Raw genomic sequence first — 21,422 nt, 5'->3', positions numbered from 1 at the left:
TCAAAGCGACGATGGACGGGGCCATGTACTGTCAAATCTTGGGTGAGAACCTCCTTCCCTCAGCCAGGGCATTGAAAATGGGTCGTGGATGGGTACTCCAGCATGACAATGACCCAAAACACACGGCCAAGGTAACAAAGGAGTGGCTCAAGAAGAAGCACATTAAGGTCCTGGAGTGGCCTAGCCAGTCTCCAGACCTTAATCCCATACAAAATCTGTGGAGGGAGCTGAAGGTGACTTGGAGAAGATCTGCAAAGAGGAGTGGGACAAAATCCCTCCTGAGATGTGTGCAAACCTGGTGGCCAACTACAAGAAACGTCTGACCTCTGTGATTGCCAACAAGGGTTTTGCCATCAAGTACTAAGTCATGTTTTGCAGAGGGGTCAAATACTTATTTCCCTCATTAAAATGCAAATCAATTTATAACATTTTTGACATGCGTTTTTCTGGATTTTTTGTTGTTGTTATTCTGTCTCTCACTGTTCAAATAAACCTACCATTAAAATTATAGACTGATCATTTCTTTGTCAGTGGGCAAACGTATAAAATCAGCAGGGGATCAAATACTTTTTTCCCTCACTGTAAGAATTTTAAGTCAACAGATATTTTTTGGTGTGTGTTTTTTGGGAGCAGGAGCAGGTGCCCTTTTTAGGTCTGTGCACGGCCCTGCCGATCAGAAACACTATGCTGACAACCTTTAGCTTCTAAATGGTGTCACTGGTGAATTTTGGAATATAATGCACAATAGTCTATAAGGTTTTTACCAGGCGTCCGTCCATTAATTTGTCCCGTTCGCCAATCACGGCAGAACACACATATTAATGCACTCAAGAAATACATACTGAAGCAAACTTTCACCCACCTTTTAGACAATAAAACATTTGCCCTTTCTATTGTGTCAACCATCTATCCAAATCGAATAATTCCATGTGTCCACCTTTTGTCCTTATAAACATTCACACAGGTATTCCATGATATGGGGTAATAATACAACACTGCAATTGAACTGCCAGCGATCATAATTCATCACGTATGCAAATGTTATATATAATCCATACACGACTTTCAAGGAGTAGGACATTTGATGCAACTTTTCCATTGTATGAAATTACGTTTTCACATTTGCTTGCTCATTTTCCATACTATTCTGATGAGACAATCCATGCAACTACTGGAATTTGGGAACAGGCCTACAACAACCAAACGTGATGGACAAGGTTGATTGGCAGGTGGAATGATGTCCAATGAGGTTGCATGGTTAAAGTGGAAGGCGGGATCAGGTCGGTCCAGTATAATCCAATGAGGTTGTGGGATGTACACCCAACATGAACACCACAGAGTTTTTTTTTTACTCTCTTCGGGCACATGCTACAGAGGCTCTAGAAAAATTATGTGATGTTGTACACAATTGTGCACAATTTTCAGAGACCTGCTTTGGTTTGTGAGCACTAATTTCAAAACTACTGGCTGAAATTATTCACAACTTCTGGAAAATCCCTTTAACAAAGGCTTTAGGATGTTTGTTTTATGTGTGTTGGCTACTAACATTTAAAATATTAGCATTTAAGAATGTAGGCCTATACTTTGTTATCTGCATGTGCATTCCCCTTTGTTATGGATGATATTGAATAATAGAATGATAGTATAATGTACCTCTAACCTAACCTATAGTATTTACCTGTGAGACTTTTCGTAAGGTAGTCTACTGTCTTTGTCACCAAGCCATAGTTGATGGACTGCGTAGCAATTTGGGCCAGTGTTACATAGTAGTACTCAAGTATAGCGACAGTGAAGAGGATATACTGATTCTCTGTTATAATGTGTTGCGCCACTTGCTTGTATAAGAAATGGTGGTTAATTAAACTCCAATTTTAATCAGGAGCTGTCTTACAATTCGGCTTACTGCTGAAAACTAATATTTGTTCCTCTCCTCCAGCCTACGCCTCAATCTGGTGCTGTAGTGAGAGATAGAGAGGGTCTTAGTCAGAAACCCTCCATCCATCTCTCCATCCCCCTCTCTCTCAGTGAGAGTAGAGGAATGGAGCAGACTGTATTGACATCACTTCCCATTAAGCGTGGGGCAGGCGAGAGGAGGGAAAGTCTGAGTCATCTCTCCATCTCTTGCAGGCAGGGGGAAGCAAAAGCACTGACGAAGCCCCCTCCTCTCTTCCCTCCTCCCTCCTCCTACTTTCCATATAGAAATTCCTATACACAGTACAAATGTCTAATGACGAGATTAATGTTAGGTTTTTGGGGTTTATCTCTAGTTGGGACCAGCACTGGAAAGAGACTGTGTATATCAAGGGGTTTGCCTCAGTCTCTTTGGCCTTGTTTCTTGTGTGAAAATTGGAAATTGGAAAATAAAATGTCCCACTAAAATATAATTTCCACTAAAGCAAATATCATATTACCTAAAAAAACGAACAGGGTTATTCATCTCTGTTAATAGATAGATGTTAAATTATTCAAGGCTTATTAAGGTCCTGGTGTGGCCTAGCCAGTCTCCAGACCTTAATCCCATACAAAATCTGTGGAGGGAGCTGAAGGTTCGAGTTGCCAAACGTCAGCCTCGAAACCTTAATGACTTGGAGAAGATCTGCAAAGAGGAGTGGGACAAAATCCCTCCTGAGATATGTGCAAACCTGGTGGCCAACTACAAGAAACGTCTGACCTCTGTGATTGCCAACAAGGGCATCAAGTACTAAGTCATGTTTTGCAGAGGGGTCAAATACTTATTTCCCTCATTAAAATGAAAATCAATTTATAACATTTTTGACGTGTTTTTCTGGATTTTTTTCTCACTGTTCAAATAAACCTACCATTAAAATTATAGACTGATCATTTCTTTGTCAGTGGGCAAACGTACAAAATCAGCAGGGGATCAAATACTTTTTTCCCTCACTGTAGGCTGAGAAGACATGCACAAAACTATGCACAAAGCATACACTAAAACATACACAAAAGCTGACATAACTGAACTTGTCCTATCTGTTTTTCCCAGGCCGAACTGGTCGCTATACCCTGGTGGAGAAATGGCGGGACACAGAGCGCCACCTGGCCCCCCACGAGAGCCCGGTGGCCTCCCTCAACACCTGGGGCCAGTATGCCGGTGACGTCCAGCTGATCCTGCACCGCACGGGTCCCTCCCTGACCGAACGCCCCCCCTCCGAGGGTCCCCTGCTCCGGGGTCCGGAACGTGGCCCACACCGGCAGAGCCTCCCGCCGCTCGCCAAGCTCCGCCATCCCAGCGAGCACGCCCTCCATCGCCGCGAGCCGCGCCGCAAGTCCCTCACCTTCACCGGCGGGCCCCGGGGCCTCCGGGACATCCTGAGTGGAGGCCGGGTGGGGGAGGGGAGGGAGTTCGAGGCCAAACGACGTCTCCTACTCCAGGGGAACGGTGGGAACCAGAACCACCACCACCATGCAGCAGCGGCAGCCACAGCGGTAGCCCCAGGAGCGGCCGTGTCCCCCGGCATGTGGGCCTGCCGCATGGAGGACCTGGTCAGACTGGTGGGGCTCCAGAGAGAGACTCTGGGCGTGCTGGAGAAGAGACTGGAGGCCTACGAGGCTGAACTGCAGACCTGGGGAGGGCGTGGGGGAGAGGAGGCCAGAGGAGCAGTGGGGCTGATGGAGGAGATAGTGAGGCTGGAGAGACGGCTGAGGAAGAACGAAGTGGAGATGGAGGAGGAGGAGTTCTGGGCCAGCGAGCTGCAGATTGAGCTGGAGAGTGAGAGGCAGCTGGAGGACAGGCTTGAGGAGCTGAGAGGGCGTCTTCAGTGCGCTGAGGTCGAGCTGGGGGACAGGATGGCTCTGGTACAGGTGGGTGGGACACACTTCGGATTTATGACCCATGGGCATTAATTAGATACGGTATGATCAAGTGGCATGGACACTATTAAAGGGCCCCTAAATGTTACGATTTCTGTTGTATATTGTGTAAGGGGCTATGTGACCTCAAGGAAAATAATGCATGATGCGAAAGGTGTGTGCCACGAACAGGGCCAGTCCTTGCTGTTCTGCCGCCATAGGCGAGACCAAAAAATGCCGCCCCCGCAAAACTAGAATAGTCCCAGTGAGCAAAATGACGTTTAAAAGACGTATTGTCCAGACGTTGATGTTAAGTTCGATTTAATTTCTGAATGAAAGGTTGAAAGGAATTTTCCATATGTTTAAAATACATATTTTCCAGGATGTTGAAAAGGCATCTTTTCCGGATGGTAAAACAAAAATGTATTTTCTGGACATGGATATCAGGTTAATTTTCTGTTCTGAATGAAAGTTGAAAATACTTATTTTCCGGATGTTGAAAATACGTATTTTACAGACGTGGAAAATATGTATTTTCCGGATATTGAAATCAGGCAAATTTTTGGCTCTGAATGAAAGTTGAAAATAAGTCATTTCTAGATGTCTATGTTTGGGCCAAATCAAAGCTGGTCCAGACCAGGCAAAATCTTAACCAAACGTAGATGTCTATGATTGGTCTGAACCGGACTAAAAACCAAAGTCCGTGGAAATCAAGGCCGGTCTGGAACTGCACCAAAAAAAAGAAGTCCAAAAGCCATCAGTCCGTGCTTACTGAGGTGTAGCCTACAGTGTTGCCTGAAATTGAATTTTAGGTATGCCCATCTATCTATGTGGGAAGCCTACCGGTTGTAAAACACCAAACGTTCGCACAGGACCATAACAAGACGTCCAAAAGACGTTGGTTCGTGATTACTGGGGTGTAGCCTAATATGTCAGACCGCAATAGAATGTTATGAATGTCAATCAATGTGGTAGGCCCACCGTTTGTAAAACAGGCCATTGCATTGGCTTTATTAGTCCTGATTCCTGTGACAAATCAATTTGGCTATTTAAGCTCTGAATATTAGATACCCAGTTATCGCTAGCAATGTATTTACACAGCAGGAGATGCAGAAGTATTTCTTTTTCACTATGATAAGATTATCAAAAATGTACGGACACAAACTTGAAACCACTGATCATGAAATAGGGTGGAACTCCTCGACAAAAGTTGTGATTGTCCATTAGATATTATGCATTTTACTTTGACCTGTGCTGTTTTTAGGATATATTGTTTGTTAACATGACAGCATTTTTTATTTTTTTGAGCGCCGTCTCATTACATCCATTTTATCTCCAGCCTGTAGGCTACAGAAAAGGCCACATAGTCATTCTACCATATCCTATATCTGCTACATGATTTATATTAGATTCTTTTTTTGACGGAACGTTGGTGGAGCGCTGCAGAGTCTCTCCAACAGCACCATGGAGACGTAAAATCATTTCCCCCCCTGCCTTTGACAAAGTGGGCACTGCTTATCAAAGGGTGGCATCAGCGCTCACCTAAAAAGCCCACATGTCACTGGTTGAAAGAAATTGTCATTGTTTTGGGGCAGAATTGTGTGAGGTTTTATGTGTTGTTGTTGGAGTTCCGTCTTTGTCAGTTTTGCTCAGAACATGCAGCCCTTGTCAATCTGCCACCACCTAATCATGCCTACTGAGCGGGGCGGCCGTGGCCACGAAGTACAGCGGAGTGGCACTAACCTTTTGCAGAGTGCCATTATTTTCCAGAGGACACATACAGCACCAAGTTGATTATCCCGCTTATACCACGGCTATAATTTAACATACACATTACTGAGTTAATTTACCTGTAGAAATGTGTTCAACATCCACAAGTTGCTAGAAAGTTTACTGGATAGCCACAGTAATTGCCTTGGTAACCTAGCAAACAGACTTGCTAGCTAAGCAAACCATCAGCCCTCCTAAATATTAGCTAGCTATAAAAATTGAATTCAACAATGCCAATAATGTTCTCAATTCGACTATTGATAGCAGTTGGTTATTGCCGTGTTTTATAGCGAAATAATGCACACTCTAGAATGCTCTTCAAGGAAATCAGAAATTAGAATTTAACAATTCCAGCATGGTATAATTAAGCAATAAGGCACAAGAGGCAGTGCTGTATCATGAATACAGTCACAGGTAAATGCTGTTTTTCGGCCTGACATATTTAAAATAACAATGAATTACATATTTTCATTAAAATGTTATTTTGATAAGTCAATTCATACAATTTTATTCTTCCACCATCTGGTTATCTGGTTGTTTGTTGCTACAGACCAAAATAAGTTTCTAGCTATGCAAAAGAACTGGTTGTCTGTTCTAAACAAAATGGTTGCTATGCAGGCTGGATAGCTAACATTCTGGTCACTTGCTAGCTAGCTAGCTAGCCAACTTTCAGCTTATTTTCTATTTATGCGTGATTTTAACTGGCTCAGAAAAAGTTGTCTCGTTTCGTCTGTGCACCATTCACTCTATTTATTATACTACAGAGAAGGAAATTAAAAAGTGAAACATTTTTTCCGAGGTCAAACAGACAGCGAGGCTTATATTAACGCCTGCTGTACCAAACTAAATGCTAGGCTGGAAGCAAGGGGAAATAATGTGCAAGTTGGGATAAATAAATAAAGAGATAAAAATAATAAAGAGACTCAGACATGATATTCTTATGGAGGCGCAGTGATTCCGATGGAACTTAGGTGTGTCTCTGTGACAGCCAATACAGCACGGCTTGGAACGCTGCTCATCCAATCAGTTTTATAAATTGTTATAATCACATAACATTAAAAGTTTGCAGGCACCTTGCATCATCATTTTAAAGACAGATAATGCATATCCTCTCTCTGAATTTCTTGCAGTGCCTTTCTATGCACTTCCATCTAAATCAGGGTTTCCCTTACTCGGTCCTGGGGCCCCCCCCCTTGGTGCAGGTTTTGTTTTTTGCCCTAGCACTACACAGTTGATGCAAATAATCAAAGGTTGATGATGAGTTGGTTATTTGAGTCAGCTGTGTAGTGCTAGGGCAAAAAAAACTAAATGTGCACCCAAGGGGGGCCCCAGGACCAAGTTTGGGAAACCCTGGTCTATATAACAGACTACCAGCAAAACCGATGATGTAGCTAGTGTGCTGGGAAGCATATGTTCTCCTAACCATCTCCTACTCCTATTGGTCTAAAACTCAAACCTGTCTGTGTGTCAGGGTGTAGAGGCAGGTCTGGAGGAGGAGCGTCTGCAGAGGGAGAGACAGGAGACTCAAAGGGTGAGCGAGGTGGAGGCCAAGGCGCAGGTACTCAGAGCCCGCACGGAGCTCAAGGCCCAGGACAGACAGTCTGTCCAGCTGGAGAGCAGCTGCAGAGCCGTGGACAGGTCACTCGGCCTGAGTGGCAAGAGACTGCAGGTCAGACACAGGCATTGACACATGTATTAACATACACACACGCTGATGCATGAGCATACACATGAAAAAATGCATGTAGAAACACATATAGTGTTTTTACATATACAGTATACAGTACATACCAGAAGCATACCAGAAGCGAAGCCACGGCAGTGCAAACAAAGCCTGGGATTTGGTTTAAATCAACTTAACGGCAAGGCCAGGGACTATTAATTTGTAGAGAGGAATCGTGATCACATCAAAGTGGTTCTGGACATAGTTATGCTATGTGATAAACAGGACATAGCACTGTGTGGACATAGGGAGTCTGAACAGACCCTTATAAGGGACATTCTTTAAAAAAAAAAAATTAATCAAATTATGATTCAAAAAAAAAATCGAAGTCGTCATGAGCAGCTGCCAAAAAATTACTTCAATCAGCAAACATAAACCTGGCCTAGCAAGGCAGGGAGAAAAACAGGAAATCATCATACATAGCCTTAAATCATAGCAGGTACAAATACAGTAGCTCACTTAGAATCAAACACATATAAGCCTGGCTTACCAAGACAGGCATGAAAACATTAGGCTAAATCATAAATAAACAGTATTCAGGCTTACCTTTCTTGTGTGTTTCACGTTTTACAGCAGAAGACATAGACGTTCCCTTTCAAAGGCATGCAGTGAGCGTGTAAGATCTGATTAATGTTTTGATATGGCATGTAGTGTAGAAGAGTCTCTCAACACTACATGAAGTCATAGGAAGGGTGATGAAGTGATACATTTAAAAAAAAAATACATATGTCATTGAACATCCCAATGCCATGATTAGATAGTGAAAAAACATCAATTATTTTTCATACATTTTAAACAATAAGCTAATTTAACAACATTTCTGAAAATGGATATATAGAGTTTTGGAAATAAACTCTTCAAATAGGCTACTGTTTATCCATCACTCATTCAATAGCCAAGCATGCTCGAAAGTAAATAGACCCATAGCCTATTTCAAATATTTTACAGTATGGTTAGGCTACAGTATTGCTGTGCGATAGGAGCTCAACATCATAACCTAATCTCAGAGCCTACACCAGGGTAGGAGATAAAATATTGAACAACAATTTGTCTTTTGCATAGTTTGGGCTGTAGCATTTACTTTAAATTGTTCGAATAGACAATCAATCTTGTAGAATGTATGACCAATGTTTGGCACTCGCTGTAGGCAGCATGCATAATGACATTTTTTAATAGCTAGGTTTATATTCTAAAATAAATAAAAAATAAAATCCTCATAAAAACATTTTCTCACCAGAGATGTATTTCCTTTAAATGTACTTGTTGCGGATAAAAGTCTGTGCGTGATGAGGTAGTGCACATAAAACAAACTTTTGCAGTTAAATTTCCATGTACCGGATTTAAAAAAAAACAAGTTAAATGGGTTTCAACTCTCCTGATGGTTTTGTCACAAAAAATGTGTGTTATATATCAAATGTGTCCACACTGGTATTGGCACGTGCGCCTTAGCCAACAGCTCGCGTATACAGTGCTGGTATAGCCTACATGACTAGATTATTATGGACAAAATACTATTTTTATTTGTCAAATGGCAACCTAACATCGATCATCATGTCACCAGATTAAGACCATAGATATTTATTGGAAAGGAGCATCAAGTTCATCAGCTTTCACTTTCACCACCCTGTGAAGTTCGTCTTAATTTATTTAATCTGTAGCCTAACAAACTGCATGCTTTCCCGAGTCATGGTGGGAGGACCATACAGACTTGTCATCGCGTCACTCCAAGTTTACTCCGATATGATGGTTATTATATCAATATTTGCGCATAAAGCATTTCCACCTCCATTTCTCACAAAATACATTTTACAGACACAAACAGATCCCAGCTTGTCTAGCGTATTTTGTTTTGTCTACATTTGGAAAGTTTACTGACAAATTTGCTGTTTCCTCAGGCCTGTCATGACATTTTTTAATCTCACATAGAAAGGTTGGATGGAAACCTGGTTAGTGAGATTGAAACATTCTGCCCACACCTACTGTATACAGAAATGTGAGCAAATTTGCCATTTCTTTTAGAAACTGTCATGGCCCAGTTACAACATAAAATCTGTACATTTAAGTAATTTAGCAGACACTCTTATCCAGAGCGTCTTATAGGTGCAATTAAGGTTAAGCTCCATTCTCAAGGGCACATCGACAGATTGTTCACCTAGTCGGCTCAGGGATTCGACCTTACAGTTACTGGCCCAATGCTCTTAACCGCCCTAAAAAGTTGGTTGCATCACATTTCAGTCATTTAGCAGACACTCTTATCCAGTAGTGAAAACATAAACTTCCATACTGGTCCCCCATGGGAATCAAACCCACAACCCTTGGCATTGCAAGCATGATGTTCTACCAACTGCGCCACACAGGATCTCCAAATCACACAGCAAATTAGGGCGTTTTTGTTACTATGAAAGGTGAATGGAGGACGATTTCTAGGCAGGGTTGTAACGCTCCTTCACGAGCGCATAAATATAATACGTCTCTGATTTATCAGTGAAAACATGCGTATATGTTGTGTGCAAATCCAAGAATCTCCACGTACGGCAGAATTTAGTGAGAGTTTTTGCATGGTTGGTAAATGAGGCCCCAGGAACAGATGACCAGTCAGTATAGCTGCAGTCAGATTATACAGTGGAGTAAAAACAGATGGCAAAAAAATAGATTTATATCCTTGATCAATCTCTATCTCCCCTCTAGGACATGCAGCATGAGCTGGAGCAGCTGACCAAGGAGCTGAGACAGGTCAACCTGCAGCAGTTTATCCAGCAGACTGGCACCAAGGTTACCGTGCTGCCAGCCGAGCCCAGTGAGGAAGAGGAGGGGACTACCCACACAGGACAGGGCACAGGTAATTTCTGTCAAATGAGCTAGATTCATAGATCCTCTGTGGGTGCATCCTGTTACCCCCTTTTTCTCCCCAATATCGTCATTATGATCATGTCTCATCGCTGCAAAGGGCTTGGGAAAGGCGAAGGTCGAGTCATGCGTCCTCCAAAACATGACCCACCAAGCTTCTTAACACCCGCTTGCTTAACCTGGAAGACAGCTGCTGACTAATGTGTCAGAGGAAACACTGTTCAACTGAGTCAGCCTACAGGCACACAGCCTGCCACAAGGAGTCGCTACTGCGCAATGAGCCAAGTAAAGCCCTACTGGCCAAACCCTCCCCTAACCCAGACAACACTGGGCCAATTGTGCGCCGCCCTATGGGACTCCCGGTCACAGCTGGATATGACACAGCCTGGGATCGAACCCAAGGCTGTAGTGGCGCCGCAACACTGCGATGTAGTGCCTTAGACCGCTGCGTCACTTGGGAGGCTTCTGCGATAACATTTGTTCTGACTACTGCTCGTGGTCACATCATATTGCTGAGTATTGCTTATTCATTGAAAGGGCAAAATCACATATTATGTGATTTATTTCTGATTAATTAAACATAATGCCTAACAAACTTGTCCACACTGAATAAAGAGGCATGATTGACAACTTCATGACACTGGCTGCATCTCTAAGCACTGTGCAGGAGGTGCATTCACGTGCCGTGTGACTTGTCGGGCGATATTTTCGTGCAGCAAAAGAGCACAGATTTGTGCAAAAATACTTTAAACCTTCAAATGTTATCACGTTGCCATCACGCCATATTCTTTTCATGAAAAAACACCATTCTGCTCTTCCACTGCTCTGTTTGTCAGGTCACTCAATCAGTCCCACTTAGGCTTTTCTACGGCAGTTCTCTTTCACTGTGTGCCTGCTGAGATAGGATGACTCAGCTACGGAGAGGGAGGGGGGGAGACCATGCAGTGTGTGCATTTGTTCCGCCCCCTCAAGTGGCACTTATGGTTTCCATGCCAACGGCTGCCTAGATACGGCTGCCGGCTTGCCTAGCATCACACACTCCGCCAGCTCAGCTCTCCCTCTCCCCCTCCATCATCATATCCCTCCATCACTCTCTCCCTTCATCCTCCCTCCATCCCATGCTCAGCAGTTTCTGTGGTGATGGACTCAGTGGACTGTAGTCTTGCCTACCAAGAGGCTGGCCTGGCAGAGAGAACAGAGTTAGACAGAGAGCTAAGAACACTGTGAACACTGAGGCTTGTCAAAAGGCTATGGGAGCATACACAAACAAACTATTCTAGTCACCAGGTGCTCTTGGAGAACCTTTGAATACCTTAGAAGTTCAGTCTCTTTATATCAATCTTGAATTTTAAATGGATTTCGGAGGTGTAGGATAGTGCCCAAGTGTTCCATGTTAGAGACTGTAAAAATATTTTTTTTATGCACCAAACCAGACCTTGTTAAAATATCCTCTATATCAACTTACGCAACAGTACACCTTTAAATCCCACCTCACCCACCAAGTTTTTCCAGATCACTTTTCCAAATGTTTTTTTATAACTGTGCAATGACCATGTGCTTACCATTACCTCATGTAAAGGAGTTGCTCTTGTATTTATATTAGACTTCATGCTAATGGTTTTCCATTATGTCAAGTAATGAGTTTAATGTTCATGTCCTTCTAATAACCTAGCAGGACATGTGTGTTCAATCAGCAAGAGCCCTCTGTTTGGCCATTAAATTAACTGTTATGGCTGGCGTCCTGCACGGCTCAACGCTGACACCGTGTGGTCAGATCTAGTAACGCATAGAGGAACACGCATTCAAATCTGAAAAGTGGATTTGAGGGTGTCCTTTTTTTAAGCGATTGTAGTAACTCATCCTGTCTCTCTTTCCCTCTCTCTTTCTGTCTCTTTCTGTCTGTCTCTCTCTCTCTCTCTGTATCTCTCTGTCTCTCCCTCTATCTCAAGAGCAACCCCTTTACATTAGGTAATGGTAAGCACATGGTCATGCACAGTTATAAAAAAAACATTTGGAAAAGTGATCTGGAAAAACTTGGTGGGTGAGGTGGGATTTAAAGGTGTACTATTGCGTAAGTTGATATAGAGGATATTTTAACAAGGTCTGGTTTGGTGCATAAAAAAATATTTTTACATTCTCTAACATGAAACACTTGGGCACTATCCTACACCTCCGAAATCCATTTAAAATTCAAGATTGATATAAAGAGACTGAACTTCTAAGGTATTCAAAGGTTCTCCAAGAGCACCTGGTGACTAGAATAGTTTGTTTGTGTATGCTCCCATAGCCTTTTGACAAGCCTCAGTGTTCACAGTGTTCTTAGCTCTCTGTCTAACTCTGTTCTCTCTGCCAGGCCAGCCTCTTGGTAGGCAAGACTACAGTCCACTGAGTCCATCACCACAGAAACTGCTGAGCATGGGATGGAGGGAGGATGAAGGGAGAGAGTGATGGAGGGATATGATCCCACGGGGGACAAGTACGAACAAATATGATAAATGTATGCACTCACTACTGTAAGTCGCTCTGGATAAGAGCGTCTACTTAAACACTTACATTTTAAATGTAAAAAAAATATGATGATGGAGGGAGAGAGAGAGAGAGCTGAGCTGGCGGAGTGTGTGATGCTAGGCAAGCCGGCAGCCGTATCTAGGCAGCCGTTGGCATGGAAACCATAAGTGTCACTTGAGGGGGCGGAACAAATGCACACACTGCATGGTCTCCCTCTCTCCCTCCCCCTTCTCTCGTTCCCTTCTCTATCTCTTTCTTCCTCTCTCTCTCTTTCAATTCAATTCAAAGGGGCTTTATTGGCATGGAAAACATATGTTTACATATGTTGTACAGTGTTGTTACAATGTTACATGTGTTACAATGTTACAAGTGTTGTTACAATGTTACATTTTATATTAATATTAACTACTGTATGTACAGTGTTGTTACAATGTGCGAATAGTAGAAGTACAAATGGCAGGGGGAATAAATAATAAGATAAATATAGGTTACATTTACTTGTGTTTCTGCTCCACTGGTTGTCCTTTTCTTATTGCAAGAGGTCACCATTTTTGCTGCGATGATTGCAAACTGCTGTATTTATGTATATTTATGGTGCAGCAGTTAGCCTACAGGTTATGAGTGTTGGGCCAATAACTGAAAGGTTGCTTGTTCAAAGCCATAAACCGACTGGGTGAAACATCTGTCTATGTGCCCTTTAGGGAGGCACTTAACCCTATTTGCTCCTGTAGGTCGCTCTGGATAAGAGCATCTGCTAAATTACAAAATTGTTCATGTATTTCACCTAACAGAATCAGAAGCTTATCAATGTTTGTTTTCAAATCTTTTTGGGGTCCCTGTAATCTAAGGGAAATATGTGTATGTTATATCATCGTACATTTGGCAGGAGGTTAGGAAGTGCAGCTCAGTTTCCACCTCATTTTGTGGGCAGTGGGCGCATAGCCTGTCTTCTCATGAGAGCCAGGTCTGCCTGGCAGCCTCTCTCAATAGCAAGGCTATGCTCACTCTCTCTCTCTCTCTCTCTCCCTTTCTCTCAGACTTGGTTCCTATGTCTGGTTCCCTGAAGCGTCCCGTCTCCTTTCACCCGATGCCTGGTCACCTTCGGGTCCTGCACAGTCCACTGACATCTGGCCTAAACCCAGAAGGGATCTATGTGTAAGAGAAAAGAGGGCACACTTGGGGTGACTTTGTTCCCGTGCTAGCTGGACACCTGAATACCACCCTAAAGGTAGCCTGGTTCCACTAAGACCTGATCCCAGATCTGTGTGTGCTTTAGCCAACTCCTCAACACCCAGTCACTCCTAGTCAAATAAGTTGGCTAAATACAGATCTAGGACCAGTGCTAAAGGATCCCTGTGATGGGACATCCAAGTACAGGTTACCTCAGTAGCACTCTCCGGTCCATGCTCTGTTCTGATACCTACATATCATGGAGAACAGGAAGACTTAAAGAGATCATATTGTTATAGGCCATTGTGTACAAGCACTCCAAGTCTTCGACATGGGCCAACATGTGACGATGATAGCTCCAATGATGAAGGAAAAATGTTGGTAACATATCTGACTGCAGGGCGCTTGAATGGACAGACAGAGATAGTTGAAATAGACAATATAGCAACAGACATGAGCACCGTGTGTCATAGCCCGAATGGTTTTCTATCTATGTAAACCTTGGAACTAAAAGTGATGCTTCATTATCATCATCAGCATCATCGTAGTTTTCATCCCTTGAAAGTGTATGCAATTACTTTATTTTCATTTTAATAAATAAAGAAGTTTTGAAACGTTAATATTTTATCCATTATATCAACATACTGTAAAGAGATTCAACACTATTTTTTATGAATGTTTGCATTTTGGAAAATATCGCTCCAAACTGAAAAACTTGCTGTTGAAATTGTGAACTATACCATACCACTCCAATGTTTGGACACACCTACTCATTCAAGGGTTTTTCTTTATTTTTACTATTTTCTACATTGTAAAATAATAGTGAAGCTATGAAATAACATATGGAATCATGTAGTAACCAAAAAAGTGTTAAACAATTCAAAATACATTTTATATTTGAGATTCTTCAAATTTCCACACTTTGCCTTGATGACAGCTTTGCACACTCTTGGCATTCTCTCAACCAGCTTCACCTGGAATGCTTTTCCAACAGTCTTGAAGGAGTTCCCACGTATGCCGAGCACTTTTTGGCTGCTTTTCCTTCACGTCCAACTCATCCCAAACCATCTGAAATGGGTTGATGTCAGGTGATTGTGGTGGCCAGATCATCTGATGCAGCACTCCATCACTATCCTTCTTTGTAATATAGCCCTTACACAGCCTGGAGGTGTGTTGGGTCATTGTCCTGTTGAAAAACAAATGATAGTCTCGCTAAGTGCAAACCAAATGGGATGGCATATCGCTGCAGAATTCTGTGGTAGCCATGCTGGATAAGTGTGCCTTGAATTCTAAATAAATTACTGACAGTGTCACCAGCAAAGCACCCCCACACCATCACACCTAGTCCTCCATGCTTCACGGTGGGAACTACACATGCAGAGATCATCAGTTCACCTACTCTGCATCTCACAAAGACACGGCGGTTGGATCCAAAAACCTCAAATTAGACCAAAGGACAGATTTCCACCGGTCTAATGTCCATTGCTCGTGTTTCTTGGTCCAAGCAAGTCTATTCTACTTATTGGTGTCCTTTAGTAGTGGTTTCTGCCATGAAGGCCTGATTCACACAGTCTCCTCTGAACAGTTGATGTTGAGATGTGTCTGTTACTTGAACTCGGTGAAGCATTTATTTCGGCTGCAATTTCTGAGGCTGGTAACTCTAATGAACTGGTCCTCTGCAGCAGAGGTACCTCTGGGTCTTCCTTTCCTGTGGCAGTCCTCATGAGAGCCAGTTTCATCATGGCGCTTGGGGGTTTTTGCGACTGCACTTGAAGAAACATTCAAAGTTCTTGAAATTTTCCGGATTGACTGACCTTCATGTCTTAAAGTAATAATGGACTGTCATTTCTCTTTGCTTATTTGAGCTGTTCTTGCCTTAATATGGACTTGGTCTTTTACCAAATCGGGCTATCTTCTGTATACCACCCCTACCTTGTCACAACAAAATTGATTGGCTCAAACGCATTCAGAAGGAAAGAAATTCCACAAATTAGCTTTTAACAAGGCACACCTGTTATGTGAAATGCATTCCAGGTGACTACCTCATGCAGCTGGTTGAGAGAATGCCAAGAGTGTGCAAAGCTGTCACCAAGGCAAAGGGTGGCTACTTTGAAGAATCTGAAATATAAAATGTATTTTGATTTGTTTAACACTTTTTTGGTTACTACATGATTCCATGTGTTATTTCACAGTATTGATGTCTTCACTATTATTCTACAAAGTAGAAAATAGTAAAAATAAAGAAAAACCCTTGAATGAGTAGGTGTGTACAAACTTTTGACTGATACTGTAAATTTGAAGAGTTTAGTGATTCTGTGGTAAATAATTGTATTTTATCCAGTGTATTGATTGATGTATGGACTGCGTTGAGTCGTGGATGAGATGTCTATACAGTGGCCCTATTGGGCAAAGTAACTTATAAAGGATGTCTGTTTCTGAAGCATTTATACTGCATCTGTATCATAACAAACTTTGACCCTCGGCTCACATCAACCAACAGGCAGACTGTTTCTGCTCTGTTCCGATTGTCATTATACACTATGCACAGTTATACAGCCAATGGTTCAAGGCTTTGTTACTGAAGAAAGAGTAGATAGTAGCCTATGAACTGTCCAAAAGTGCTGATATGTCACTTATTGTTACGATATGTGAAATGTCAACTGATATAATCACTTATTGTTACGATATGTGAAATGTCAACTGATATAATCACTTATTGTTACGATATGTGAAATGTCAACTGATATAATCACTTGTTGTTACGATATGTGAAATGTCAACTGATATAATCACTTATTGTTACGATATGTGAAATGTCAACTGATATAATCACTTATTGTTACGATATGTGAAATGTCAACTGATATGATCACTTATTGTTACGATATGTGAAATGTCAACTGATATAATCACTTATTGAAATATTAGAATACTGTAGATAGTATGAAGTTCGGTCACCATTCACATTTATTTCCAATTGCTGAGGAAGAAGGAGAACTGTGTATGTACACTTATGCAGTATTGTTAATGTAACAGTATCAAATGAACCGACAGTGTTAGTTTTCTCCTTTATCTTGTGTTGAAAATATGTATTACTTTGCCAAAATGTTTAATCTTGTTCATCTGTAAAGAAATGGGTCCAAAGATTAGAGGTCTTATTGCATGTGTTTTTTTTTCCAAGTAGCCATATCTGAATACTTATTCAAACCTAAGGGCTCGATTTCATCGCTAGGGCTGAAGACCTGTGCTACAGGGCGATAGCAATTTATAAGCAATGTTCCTGCATTCGCGGGGATTGCCTTCATGGTAAACGCTGCATATGTCGGCTCAATGGGAAATGACCTTTACATTTCAATCATGCTACAGCGCAGATCTTCAGCGCTACGGATTAAATCGAGGCCTAAGTAACACTAAAACAACTTTTGTTAGATCCTAAGGGGGAGTGGTTTGGCTCAATTGACAGATATGCAAAACTAGACTTGTCCCAGGGCCTGTATTCATAAAGTGTCTTAGAGTACAAGTGCTGATCTAAGATCGGTTTTATCTTTTATAGCAAAATGAATATGATTATATGGACAGAGGGGACCTGATCCTAGATCAGCACCCATACTCTGAGAAGCTTTGTGGATAATGACCAAGATCTGTTTTTGATGTCTTGCCAATTCCTTGGCGTGACAATGACCAGAGGAGTTGCCAAAGCAGCACAAACTGATCTGGAACCAGGCTAATGTAACACTATAGCACTGACTAAAACCTGATAAAACGAGTTGATCAAATGGACACATTTTAATGTGATGTATGCAACAGTGGCCCTCATTGTACCGAACACCTCTTATTGGTTTTGATAAACTAATGGTTCTCTGCTACTTAGCTTTTAATAAGTTCTTAACAAGTGCCTTATACTCATACTTGTTTCTGCATATACTGTATACGACTGATGTCAAGCTTTACCGGGGATTATTCCAACAATGACCCTGCTCTGTTCTAGCCTGGTCTCAGATGTGTTTGTAGTCTTGCCAATTCCTATACTCATTGTTACGCTAGTGACCATAGGAGTTGGCAATACAGCACAAACACATCTGGGACCAGGCTAGCTCTGTTCATTGTGCGAGTAAGATGTTTATTGGAGAAATAGGTAGTTAAGAAACCACTTGTATGTTTCCACAGGTTGTTTTGGTCAGTGTTTAACATTTGTGTCCTGTGCTCTCCCATGTTAAGAAATCAACTGTACATACATGTTTTATTTTTCTGCCTTAATTCACAGCAAATTGTTCAGAGATGTATGGCTACTGGCTGCTGATATGACATGGATTGCATTATTATAATAAAAGAATGTGACAAACTTTTTGTCAGCTTTTATGAAGTTGTCCATGAGTTTGCTATTCTATAAAATGTTAATTGAAAGAGGCACAGGACATAGGAAGAGTACACCGGAGAAACGTGCCCTTTTAACACTACCATGCCGTCCCGGACCACCTGCTGGCTCAGATATTTTCTTTTCACATTGTCCTTTCCAGTACAGTGTGAGCAACTAAAGTGGATGTGTAACTAGGCCAGGTCTGTACAACTTGGTTTGGCTTGCCTCGGTTCGGCTCAAGTAGTGTGAAAAGCCCTATGGTGAAAGAAGTGCGAGTTACTTGATGATGGAGATGGAAAACGTGTTGTCTGCATCTCCACTAGATGGCGCTGTCCATCCAATAATCACAAAGCCATAGACAACTGGATGGCTCTGGTGGTTCTCGTTGACCGTGGGAAATCATTGCATAATAATAACCACGTGAATTATTTCTAAACTATTAGCGGTCATGAAAACACTTCAGGCAACAAGGTTAAGTCAGACATATTTCTCATTTTAAACTCATGTCTGGTTTATGAAGAGTTTTACCTTGAATTGTATTATAGAAGTCAGTGGGGTTGACTTGCATTTTTTGAAATTGTATTTAACCTTTATTGTTGGCAAAGTCAGTTAAGAACACATTCTTATTTACAATGACGGCCTACACCGGCCAAACCCTAACCCAGACGACGCTGGGCCAATTGTGTGCCGCCATATGGGACTCCCAATCATGGCCGGTTGTGATACCGCTTGGAATCGAAACAGGGTCTGTAGAGACACCTCTAGCACTGAGATACAGAGCTCGTAGTTAAATATTCCAAACTGCAACATTTACACCCTCACTGGCGAAGCACAATACTTTCTATCTGACTAAATCTTTACACAGTTGTCACCAGAATTCAGGATACTGGTGAAAGTATCTAATAGGCTAAAAGATAAGGAGGGTAACTAGTATGTATATCAAGTCAACTTATTCTAACCATTACGAAAAAAGATTGCAGTCAGAGTGCAGTCAGTTAGAGTGCAGTATAACTGCAGTATGCTGCAAATACTGTGACCAAAATAAGTAATTTTGCAGTTATTTGATTCCCTTACAGAAAAATATTTCAGTTTTGAAACTGCAGTAAAAGTGTTGTAACTACAGTCGACTGTGGTATTTTGGACACAGTAATTGCAGAATAACTGCAGTGTACTGCAGCTGAACTGCAGTTATACAGCACTCTAATTGCAGTTATACTGCAAAATTACTGCAGTAAAAAACTGTTATTTTGGACGCAGTATTTGCAGCATACTGTAGTTATACTGCACTCTAACTATAACTGCAGTGCACTGCAGTTATACTGCACTCTGACTGCAATCTTTTTTTGTAAGGGTTAGAATAAGTTGACTTGATATACATACTAGTTACCCTCCTTATCTTTTAGCCTATAAGATACTTTCACCAGTGTCCTGAATTCTGGTGACAACTGTGTAAATATTTAGTCAGATAGAAAGTATTGTGCTTCGCCAGTGAGGGTGGAAATGTTGCAGTTTGGAATATTTAACTACGAGACTGCTTATCCATTACTATGCAGATCATTACTGATACAGGGAACCCCCCAAGGCTGTGTCTGTCCTTCACTGACCTTGACTAAAACAGAAGTAAGAAGTGACTGGAAATCAGCTTATTGCTCTCTGATTCAAATAGCTGACACAACTTTGACTTATCAACTAGTCTTACACGTGTTTAGCAATGTTATTGCAGGTGTAGCGAAAATGCATGTGATTTTAATGTAAGAAAAAACATGTAATACTGAACAGTTGCCTAAGACCTTGAAGCACGGCAGCCCTATCCGTCTGCACTATTTTCCAAGGTATCAACCACCTGTGTTTGGTCGATACCAAAATGTACAATAGTGACAATTGGTGACATTTGCAGTGATGGCTGGTTTAGAAATAACAACCTAATAAGAAATCAAGGTATTCAACTAATTGTGATAACATAGACCTAAGGTACTGGAGGTGGTCTTTGTCATTAGGCCTACTCAAAGGTGTTATTAGGAACATAAGCCCTTTTGTCCTTTCCACTGGAGTTGACCTTTCCAAACAGCACAAAAGTAGTGAAAAAACTTTATTGTTTTGCACCAGCCAGCGCAGTCAGTGTGTGTAAGTGTAAACACACTTCATCATTCTCTTATCACATCCCACTGGGCACACACTGGTTGAATCAACGTTGTTTCCACATCATTTCAATGATGGAATAGACGTTGAATTGACATCTGTGCCCAGTGGGATGACACTAGCTCTAAGCCTTAGCTTACTATACATTCCACAGCTGGCTTGATGTCAGCTGATTAGAGAGCTAGTAACAATACAGATCAACCTGAGGACTTAACAGTATCAGGGTGTACAGTATGACTTGGTGTTCACACCACTTGTTGTTGGAGATCCAATTAAATGTGGATGCTACTGTGATAGTGGATGTAGAAGTTTTCAGAAACATCTTCTATTCTTATTTACAATAAAAAAGTGACTCAAAAATGACAGAATGTATTATTCCCCATTCAGTTAGGCAAAACATAATTTTAAACACAACCAAAACAAACTGCAAATGAATCCAACAAGTTTGCAAAGTCAAAAGCTTGATGTAGTCATTGAATGCTAGGAATATGGGACCAAATACTAAACTTTTGACTACTTTAATACACTATAAGTGAATGTGTCAATGTTAAGTAGATCATTGTAATGTTTGTGATCATCTCTAGCGTGTCTTCTATCAATGAAAGCATATGTTATAGCTACACTACATGACCAAAAGTATGTGGACACCTGCTGGTCGAACATCTCATTCCAAAACCATGGGCATTAATATGGAGTTATTATAACAGCCTCCACTCTTCTGGGAAGCCTTTCCACTAGATGTTGGAACACTGCTGCTGGGACTTCCATTCAGCCACAAGAGCATTAGGGAAGTCGGCACTGATGTTGGGCGATTAGACCTGACTCGCAGTTGGCGTTCCAATTCATCCCAAAGGTGTTCGATGGGGTTGAGGTCAGGGCTCTGTGCAGGCCAGTCAAGTTCTTCCACACCGATCTTGACAAACCATTTCTGTATGGACCTCGCTTTGTGCACGGGGGCATTGTCGTGCTGAAACAGGAAAGGGCCTTCCCCAAATTGTTGCCACAGATTTGGAAGCACAGAATCGTCTAGAATGTCACTGTATGCTTTAGTGTTAAGATATCCCTTGACTGTAACTCATCCAGAACGCCGCAGCCCGTCTG

At 41.8% G+C, this 21,422-nt stretch overlaps 1 protein-coding gene across 3 annotated transcripts in view; it reads left to right on the top strand.

Annotated features, from left to right (window-relative positions):
* Window positions 1–15,130, top strand: part of LOC106573311 (ras association domain-containing protein 8) — a 31,257-nt gene extending 16,127 nt beyond the window's left edge. The window contains exons 3-6 of one of the 3 annotated variants that reach the window (XM_014148257.2): window positions 3,002–3,819; window positions 7,049–7,246; window positions 9,989–10,139; window positions 13,693–15,125. In XM_014148257.2, coding sequence (XP_014003732.1) covers window positions 3,002–3,819; window positions 7,049–7,246; window positions 9,989–10,139; window positions 13,693–13,814 — 1,289 coding nt within the window. In that variant the 3' untranslated portion in view covers window positions 13,815–15,125. Of the gene's footprint in view, window positions 1–3,001; window positions 3,820–7,048; window positions 7,247–9,988; window positions 10,140–13,692 lie in introns of all 3 variants that reach the window. The other 2 variants (XM_014148256.2, XM_014148258.2) reach the window with 2 other exon arrangements.
* Window positions 15,131–21,422: the final 6,292 nt, after the last annotated feature.

Source organism: Salmo salar, chromosome ssa16 (genome assembly GCF_905237065.1).
Source record: "Salmo salar chromosome ssa16, Ssal_v3.1, whole genome shotgun sequence".
NCBI lineage: Eukaryota > Metazoa > Chordata > Actinopteri > Salmoniformes > Salmonidae > Salmo > Salmo salar.
Note: the sequence above shows the minus strand (reverse complement) of the source record. Positions and strands in the feature narration are given on the sequence as shown.